The sequence below is a fragment of the Salmo salar genome, chromosome ssa16, assembly GCF_905237065.1.
Source record: "Salmo salar chromosome ssa16, Ssal_v3.1, whole genome shotgun sequence".
In the NCBI taxonomy this organism is placed as follows: domain Eukaryota; kingdom Metazoa; phylum Chordata; class Actinopteri; order Salmoniformes; family Salmonidae; genus Salmo; species Salmo salar.
This window is the reverse complement of record NC_059457.1, coordinates 79,416,886-79,426,885: the sequence shown is the minus strand read 5'-3', so window position 1 is coordinate 79,426,885 and position 10,000 is coordinate 79,416,886. Positions and strand designations below refer to the sequence as shown.

The following is a 10,000-nucleotide window of genomic DNA, read 5'->3' as shown; positions in this document are numbered from 1 at the left end:
AGGAAGGTACAGAAGGAGAGAGTGGAGAAAGAGATATTGAGAAAGACAGAGTGGGAGAGGAGAGGGTAAGATAGACAGAGAGAGGGAGAGGAGAGGGGGAGAGATATTTTGATTGGTAATGCTTTTCAATGCATTGTGGGATCTAGGGCGTGTAAACTTGAAAATAATGAATGGGAGTCACTCACCCCCAAAAAACTGTGAGCAATCTAACAGCATTTTTCTGTTTAACCCTGACATATTTCACTGAGAAAATGAGTCATGTTTCAGCCTGCACCCTGCCTTCCCCTCTGGGCGTTTAGCCAGTTAGCAAAGACGACGTATGACAACAGCTAATGTGATTGGTCAAAGTGCCCCTGTGGAGAGTGCAGTCAGACTGCAGAGTGATACGTCTCGCTCTGTTCATTCAGCCATCCCTCACCTATAGCATCCTTCACCTATAACGTCCCTCACCTATAGCATCCTTCACCTATAACGTCCCTCACCTATAGCATCCTTCACCTATAACGTCCCTCACCTATAACGTCCCTCACCTATAACGTCCCTCACCTATAACGTCCCTCACCTATAACGTCCCTCACCTATAGCATCCTTCACCTATAACGTCCCTCACCTATAACGTCCCTCACCTATAACGTCCCTCACCTATAACGTCCCTCACCTATAGCATCCTTCACCTATAACGTCCCTCACCTATAGCATCCTTCACCTATAACGTCCCTCACCTATAGCATCCTTCACCTATAACGTCCCTCACCTATAACGTCCCTCACCTATAACGTCCCTCACCTATAGCATCCTTCACCTATAACGTCCCTCACCTATAGCATCCTTCACCTATAACGTCCCTCACCTATAGCATCCTTCACCTATAACGTCCCTCACCTATAGCATCCTTCACCTATAGCATCCTTCACCTATAGCATCCTTCACCTATAACGTCCCTCACCTATAACGTCCCTCACCTATAGCATCCTTCACCTATAACGTCCCTCACCTATAACGTCCCTCACCTATAACGTCCCTCACCTATAACGTCCCTCACCTATAGCATCCTTCACCTATAACGTCCCTCACCTATAACGTCCCTCACCTATAACGTCCCTCACCTATAACATCCCTCACCTATAACGTCCCTCACCTATAGCGTCCTTCACCTATAACGTCCCTCACCTATAATGTCCCTCACCTATAGCATCCTTCACCTATAACGTCCCTCACCTATAACGTCCCTCACCTATAGCATCCTTCACCTATAACGTCCCTCACCTATAACGTCCCTCACCTATAACGTCCCTCACCTATAACGTCCCTCACCTATAGCATCCTTCACCTATAACGTCCCTCACCTATAGCATCCTTCACCTATAACGTCCCTCACCTATAGCATCCTTCACCTATAACGTCCCTCACCTATAACGTCCCTCACCTATAACGTCCCTCACCTATAGCATCCTTCACCTATAACGTCCCTCACCTATAGCATCCTTCACCTATAACGTCCCTCACCTATAACGTCCCTCACCTATAACGTCCCTCACCTATAACGTCCCTCACCTATAGCATCCTTCACCTATAACGTCCCTCACCTATAGCATCCTTCACCTATAACGTCCCTCACCTATAACGTCCCTCACCTATAACGTCCCTCACCTATAACGTCCCTCACCTATAACGTCCCTCACCTATAACGTCCCTCACCTATAGCGTCCTTCACCTATAGCATCCTTCACCTATAACGTCCCTCACCTATAACGTCCCTCACCTATAACGTCCCTCACCTATAACGTCCCTCACCTATAGCATCCTTCACCTATAACGTCCCTCACCTATAACGTCCCTCACCTATAACGTCCCTCACCTATAACGTCCCTCACCTATAACGTCCCTCACCTATAGCATCCTTCACCTATAACGTCCCTCACCTATAACGTCCCTCACCTATAACGTCCCTCACCTATAGCATCCTTCACCTATAACGTCCCTCACCTATAGCATCCTTCACCTATAACGTCCCTCACCTATAGCATCCTTCACCTATAACGTCCCTCACCTATAACGTCCCTCACCTATAACGTCCCTCACCTATAACGTCCCTCACCTATAACGTCCTTCACCTATAACGTCCCTCACCTATAACGTCCCTCACCTATAGCATCCTTCACCTATAACGTCCCTCACCTATAACGTCCCTCACCTATAACGTCCCTCATATATAACGTCCCTCACCTATAACGTCCCTCACCTATAACGTCCCTCACCTATAACGTCCCTCACCTATAACGTCCCTCAAATACAACGTCCCTCACCTATAACGTCCCTCACCTATAACGTCCCTCACCTATAAAGTCCCTCACCTATAGCATCCTTCATCTATAACGTCCCTCACCTATAACGTCCCTCACCTATAAAGTCCCTCACCTATAGCATCCTTCACCTATAACGTCCCTCACCTATAACATACCTCCTCCTCCTTAACTTGAACAGATTGGTAGAGAGAGTGAGGTACTGTATAGTTGGAATGTTCGGGCGAGGGAAAGAGGGATTCATCATATGAACAAGTATGAAGGAGAGGCTGAGAGGGAGAGAGAGATGGGAGGAATAAGAGAGAAAGGGAGACAAGTTTTGGCTAGAGAAAGAGAGAGAAGAGGGGAGAGAGATCTAACAGCATTTTTCTGTTTAACCCTGACATATTTCACTGAGAAAATGAGTCATGTTTCAGCCTGCACCCTGCCTTCCCCTCTGGGTATTTAGCCAGTTAGCAAAGACGACGTATGACAACAGCTAATGTGATTGGTCAAAGTGCCCCTGTGGAGAGTGCAGTCAGACTGCAGAGTGATACGTCTCGCTCTGTTCATTCAGCCATCCCTCACCTATAGCATCCTTCACCTATAACGTCCCTCACCTATAGCATCCTTCACCTATAACGTCCCTCACCTATAGCATCCTTCACCTATAACGTCCCTCACCTATAACGTCCCTCACCTATAACGTCCCTCACCTATAGCATCCTTCACCTATAACGTCCCTCACCTATAGCATCCTTCACCTATAACGTCCCTCACCTATAACGTCCCTCACCTATAGCATCCTTCACCTATAACGTCCCTCACCTATAGCATCCTTCACCTATAACGTCCCTCACCTATAGCATCCTTCACCTATAACGTCCCTCACCTATAACGTCCCTCACCTATAACGTCCCTCACCTATAACGTCCCTCACCTATAACGTCCCTCACCTATAGCATCCTTCACCTATAACGTCCCTCACCTATAACGTCCCTCACCTATAGCATCCTTCACCTATAACGTCCCTCACCTATAACGTCCCTCACCTATAACGTCCCTCACCTATAGCATCCTTCACCTATAACGTCCCTCACCTATAACGTCCCTCACCTACAGCATCCCTCACCTATAACGTCCCTCACCTATAGCATCCTTCACCTATAACGTCCCTCACCTATAGCATCCTTCACCTATAGCATCCTTCACCTATAACGTCCCTCACCTATAATGTCCCTCACCTATAGCATCCTTCACCTATAACGTCCCTCACCTATAGCATCCTTCACCTATAACGTCCCTCACCTATAGCATCCTTCACCTATAACGTCCCTCACCTATAGCATCCTTCACCTATAACGTCCCTCACCTATAGCATCCTTCACCTATAACGTCCCTCACCTATAACGTCCCTCACCTATAACGTCCCTCACCTATAACGTCCCTCACCTATAGCATCCTTCACCTATAACGTCCCTCACCTATAACGTCCCTCACCTATAGCAACCTTCACCTATAGCGTCCTTCACCTATAACGTCCCTCACCTATAACGTCCCTCACCTATAACGTCCCTCACCTATAACGTCCCTCACCTATAACGTCCCTCACCTATAACGTCCCTCACCTATAACGTCCCTCACCTATAACGTCCCTCACCTATAACGTCCCTCACCTATAGCATCCTTCACCTATAACGTCCCTCACCTATAGCATCCTTCACCTATAACGTCCCTCACCTATAGCATCCTTCACCTATAACGTCCCTCACCTATAGCATCCTTCACCTATAACGTCCCTCACCTATAGCATCCTTCACCTATAACGTCCCTCACCTATAACGTCCCTCACCTATAACATACCTCCTCCTCCTTAACTTGAACAGATTGGTAGAGAGAGTGAGGTACTGTATAGTTGGAATGTTCGGGCGAGGGAAAGAGGGATTCATCATATGAACAAGTATGAAGGAGAGGCTGAGAGGGAGAGAGAGATGGGAGGAATAAGAGAGAAAGGGAGACAAGTTTTGGGAGAGAGAGAGAGAGAAGAGGGGAGAGAGAGATGAGAGGAAGGGAGATAGAAGAGGGGAGAGAGAGATGGGAGGAATATGAGAGGAAGGGAGATAGAAGAGGGGAGAGAGAAGAGAGGAGAGAGATTAAAATGAAGGAAAAGATGGAAAAGCTGGGAGAAAGAGGAAGAGGGAAAGATGGGGTGAATGTGAGGAAGAGGAGAGAGATGGGGTGAATGTGAAGAAGAGGAGAGAGATGGGGTAACATTGAGAGTGATGGGGTGATGGGAAGGGGATTGGGGTTACCATGGAAACTGCTTTCTCAAGCGCACAGCTGGTCCCTATGGAAACGTACATATTGAATTTACCATGGAGACGACCGTTCACAGTCAGACTGTGAGGGGAATTCAGATCCGAACCATCCCAGGGTAACCACACACACACACACAGATGGGCGCTCATGCATATGCACTGATGTGCACATAATACACACACACACTTATACACTCACACGCATGCACGCACACACACACACGATTCCTTGCATCCATCGTCTCTCCTCTTCTCCTTCTCAAACCCCATTGGAGAAGAAGGTCAGAGGGGAGGAACCTTCTCCTGGAATACAGTTGACAAAGGATGTGAGGAGATAGGAGGCGAGGAGATAGGATATGAGGAATCACAGAAAGACTAATGAAGAGCCAGATTTCTATAGGAAGGGCTCTTCCAACGTGACATCATGGCTTAGCACCATCTAGTGGTGAACAGTATACACTCTGTATACTCATCAAACATACATACATATAGAAATGGGATATTTTCACATAGATAAGTTTGTGTGTGTGTGTGTGTGTGTGTGTGTGTGTGTGTGTGTGTGTGTGTGTGTGTGTGTGTGTTCCAGGTATTCAGCTGACGGCTGAGGGGGAGACTGATCTGTCCTCTCAAGTGGAGGGGCTCCATCAGCTTCTACAGGACAAGCAGAAGGAGCTGCACCAGATAGTCGAACACACACACACACACCTGGAGCAAGGCTTGCAGCTACGCCACCTACAGAGTCAGGTCAACCAGGTAAACACACACACACACACACACCTGGAGCAAGGCTTGCAGCTACGCCACCTACAGAGTCAGGTCAACCAGGTAAACACACACACACACACACACCTGGAACAAGGCTTCCTGCTACGCCACCTACAGAGTCAGGTCAACCAGGTAAACACACACACACACACCTGGAACAAGGCTTGCTGCTACGCCACCTACAGAGTCAGGTCAACCAGGTAAACACACACACACAAACACACACACACGCGTAGCACGCAAACTCACACATCCACTTACGAACACACACACGCATGTATATAATGTGTATATGTACTGTATATGACCCTGGCATCATGTCCACCTCCAGGTTCAACCATTACCACAAACAGCTACACACACTCCCACACATGAACAGAAACCTGCACAGACACACACACACACACACACGTATATAACGTATATATGTGATGTATATCTATGTGTGTGTGTGTGTGTGTGTGTGTGTGTGTGTGTGTTCCCAGGTGCTGGGCTGGATCAGTGAAGGAGAGGTGATGTTGTCTTCCTGTATGGTGAACTCCAGCTCTCTGTCCGAGGCTGAACAGCTACAGAGAGAACATGAGCGCCTCCAACAGGCCATAGAGGTAACTACACCCACTGCAAATCAATAAATACCAGTCACTGTAATGCAAACAAACTCTATTGACATAAAGTAATGTTGCCAAATCAGTTTTTATAAGTGTTCCTCTCTCTCTTATTAATCCCCCTCTCGCCCCCATTTGGTCCCTTTCTACCCTTTCCCCCTCCCCTTCTCCTCCCCCCAGTCTCTGCTTCATGCTGACTCTCTCCAGAGGACCCACCAGGTGGCGCTGGCGCTGCAGCAGCGGGCAGAGCTGCTGGTGAGGGCGGGCCACTACGACCCAGAGGCAGTGAGGGCATGTGCCCAGACGGTGGCGCTACACTGGCAGACCCTGATGCTGCGGATGGAGGACCGCCTCAAACTGGTCAACGCCTCCGCAGCTTTCTACCGGACCTCACAACAGGTGAGTCAGAGTCACTATCTCCTTATCAACCTCAACCCTAACCCTTGTGTCCACACCCCCGTTCAACCCTAACCCTTGTGTCCACACCCTCGTTCAACCCTAACCCTTGTGTCCACACCCCCGTTCAACCCTAACCCTTGTGTCCACACCCTCGTTCAACCCTAACCCTTGTGTCCACACCCCCGTTCAACCCTAACCCTTGTGTCCACACCCCCGTTCAACCCTAACCCTTGTGTCCACACCCCCGTTCAACCCTAAACCTTGTGTCCACACCCCCGTTCAACCCTAACCCTTGTGTCCACACCCCCGTTCAACCCTAACCACAAACCTAATCCCCACACCTCTTGTAGCCTCAGCCCAGGATTTAATAACCAGCTGTAATAGCAGGCTATAATAACCAGCTGTAATATCAGGCTATAATAACCAGCTGTAATAGCGGGCTATAATAACCAGCTGTAATATCAGGCTATAATAACCAGCTGTAATAGCAGGCTATAATAACCAGCTGTAATAGCAGGCTATAATAACCATCTGTAATAGCAGGCTATAATAACCATCTGTAATAGCAGGCATTAATAACCAGCTGTAATAGCAGGCTATACTAACCAGCTGTAATAGCAGGCTATAATAACCAGCTGTAATAGCAGGCTATAATAACCAGCTGTAATAACAGGCTATAATAACCAGCTGTAATAGCAGGCTATAATAACCAGCTGTAATAGCAGGCTATAATAACCAGCTGTAATAACAGGCTATAATAACCAGCTGTAATAGCAGGCTATAATAACCAGCTGTAATAGCAGGCTATAATAACCAGCTGTAATAGCAGGCTATAATAACCAGCTGTAATAACAGGCTATAATAACCAGCTGTAATAGCAGGCTATAATAACCAGCTGTAATAGCAGGCTATAATAACCAGCTGTAATAGCAGGCTATAATAACCAGCTGTAATAGCAGGCTATAATAACCAGCTGTAATAACAGGCTATAATAACCAGCTGTAATAGCAGGCTATAATAACCAGCTGTAATAGCAGGCTATAATAACCAGCTGTAATAGCAGGCTATAATAACCAGCTGTAATAACAGGCTATAATAACCAGCTGTAATAGCAGGCTATAATAACCAGCTGTAATAGCAGGCTATAATAACCAGCTGTAATAGCAGGCTATAATAACCATCTGTAATAGCAGGCATTAATAACCAGCTGTAATAGCAGGCTATAATAACCAGCTGTAATAGCAGGCTATAATAACCAGCTGTAATAACAGGCTATAATAACCAGCTGTAATAGCAGGCTATAATAACCAGCTGTAATAGCAGGCTATAATAACCAGCTGTAATAACAGGCTATAATAACCAGCTGTAATAGCAGGCTATAATAACCAGCTGTAATAGCAGGCTATAATAACCAGCTGTAATAGCACTGGCTGGAGATCCAGCACCATTCAATCAGACAGCGACATCATTGTAATTCAGAAGTTCAGCACCACATGGCAGTGGACAGTAACCATGTGTATATACTCAGGCATACTGTATGTTTGTTTCCCCCAGGTATGTGGTGTGTTGGAGAGCCTGGAACAGGAGTATCGTAGGGACGAGGACTGGTGTGGTGGCGGAGAGAGGCAGGGGAGCAGGGGCCAGCCGGAGCACCTCATTCCCCTCATCAACAAACACATGGAACAGAAAGAAGCCTTCCTCAAGGTACGGAGAGAGAGAGCGAGAGAGAGAGAGAGCGAGGGGACAGAAAGAGAGAGAGAGAGCGAGGGGACAGAAAGAGAGAGAGGACAGAAAGAGAGAGGAAAGAAAGACAGAAAGGCGGAGAGAGGACAGAAAGAGAGAGAGAGGACAGAAAGACAGATAGAGGACAGAAAGACGGATAGAGGACAGAAAGAAGGATAGAGGACAGAAAGACGGATAGAGGACAGAAAGAAGGATAGAGGACAGAAAGAAGGATAGTGGACAGAAAGACGGATAGAGGACAGAAAGACGGATAGAGGACAGAAAGACGGATAGAGGACAGAAAGACGGATAGAGGACAGAAAGACGGATAGAGGACAGAAAGACAGATAGAGGACAGAAAGACGGATAGAGGACAGAAAGACGGATAGAGGACAGAAAGAAGGATAGTGGACAGAAAGACGGATAGAGGACAGAAAGACGGATAGAGGACAGAAAGAAGGATAGTGGACAGAAAGACGGATAGAGGACAGAAAGACGGATAGAGGACAGAAAGAAGGATAGTGGACAGAAAGACGGATAGAGGACAGAAAGACGGATAGAGGATAGAAAGAGAGAGAGGACAGAAAGACAGATAGAGGACAGAAAGAGAGAGAGAGGACAGAAAGAAGGATAGAGGACAGAAAGACGGATAGAGGACAGAAAGACAGACAGAGGACAGAAAGACGGATAGAGGACAGAAAGACAGACAGAGGACAGAAAGACGGATAGAGGACAGAAAGACGGATAGAGGACAGAAAGACGGATAGAGGACAGAAAGACGGATAGAGGACAGAAAGACGGATAGAGGACAGAAAGACGGATAGAGGACAGAAAGACAGATAGAGGATAGAAAGACGGATAGAGGACAGAAAGACAGACAGAGGACAGAAAGACGGATAGAGGACAGAAAGACAGACAGAGGACAGAAAGACGGATAGAGGACAGAAAGACGGATAGAGGACAGAAAGACAGACAGAGGACAGAAAGACGGATAGAGGACAGAAAGACAGACAGAGGACAGAAAGACGGATAGAGGACAGAAAGACGGATAGAGGACAGAAAGACGGATAGAGGACAGAAAGACGGATAGAGGATAGAAAGACAGATAGAGGATAGAAAGACGGATAGATGATAGAAAGACAGATAGAGGATAGAAAGACAGATAGAGGATAGAAAGACGGATAGAGGATAGAAAGACGGATAGATGATAGAAAGACGGATAGATGATGATAGAGACGGTTTTTAGCTACAGTCTCTGGTGTTATGTTTTAACCCCTTGTTTCCTGCAGGCATGCACCCTGGCCAGACGCAACGCAGAGGTCTTCCTCAAGTACATCCACCGCAACAGCGTTACTATGGCAACCATCTCCGGGCACAGTGCAGGAGCAGAGGTCACTGGTCACTCCCGTGTGCCTGAGCAGCAGGTCAAAGGTGAGCCAACACACAGTTACAATACACACACACACACACACACACACACACACACACACACACACACACACACACACACACACACACACACACACACACACACACACACACACACACACACACACACACACACCCACACACACACACACACAGAGAGAGAGAGACAGAAGAGCATCCGTATGCATGTTGATGATATTTTAGCCACTGTGTTTATACCTGGCAGTGCAAATGTGTGTGTGTGTGTGTGTGTGTGTGTGTGTGTGTGTGTGTGTGTGTGTGTGTGTGTGTGTGTGTGTGTGTGTGTGTGTGTGTGTGTGTGTGTGTGTGTGTGTGTGTGTGTGTGTGTTGCTCTTGTAGGTATCCTCAGTGAGCTCCTGCAGAGGGAGAACAGGGTTCTACATTTCTGGACTCTGAAGAAGCGTCGTCTGGACCAGTGTCAACAGTACCTGCTGTTCCAGAGCCACACCCAACAGGTGGG

General features: G+C 47.4%; 1 protein-coding gene across 1 annotated transcript in view; it reads left to right on the top strand.

Annotated features, from left to right (window-relative positions):
* Window positions 1-10,000, top strand: part of LOC106575792 (kalirin) — an 88,343-nt gene that overhangs the window by 27,125 nt on the left and 51,218 nt on the right. The window contains 6 exon segments of the mRNA XM_045698021.1: window positions 5,187-5,353; window positions 5,851-5,970; window positions 6,151-6,369; window positions 7,924-8,073; window positions 9,381-9,522; window positions 9,880-9,995. Of these exon segments, the coding sequence (XP_045553977.1) occupies window positions 5,187-5,353; window positions 5,851-5,970; window positions 6,151-6,369; window positions 7,924-8,073; window positions 9,381-9,522; window positions 9,880-9,995 (914 nt within the window).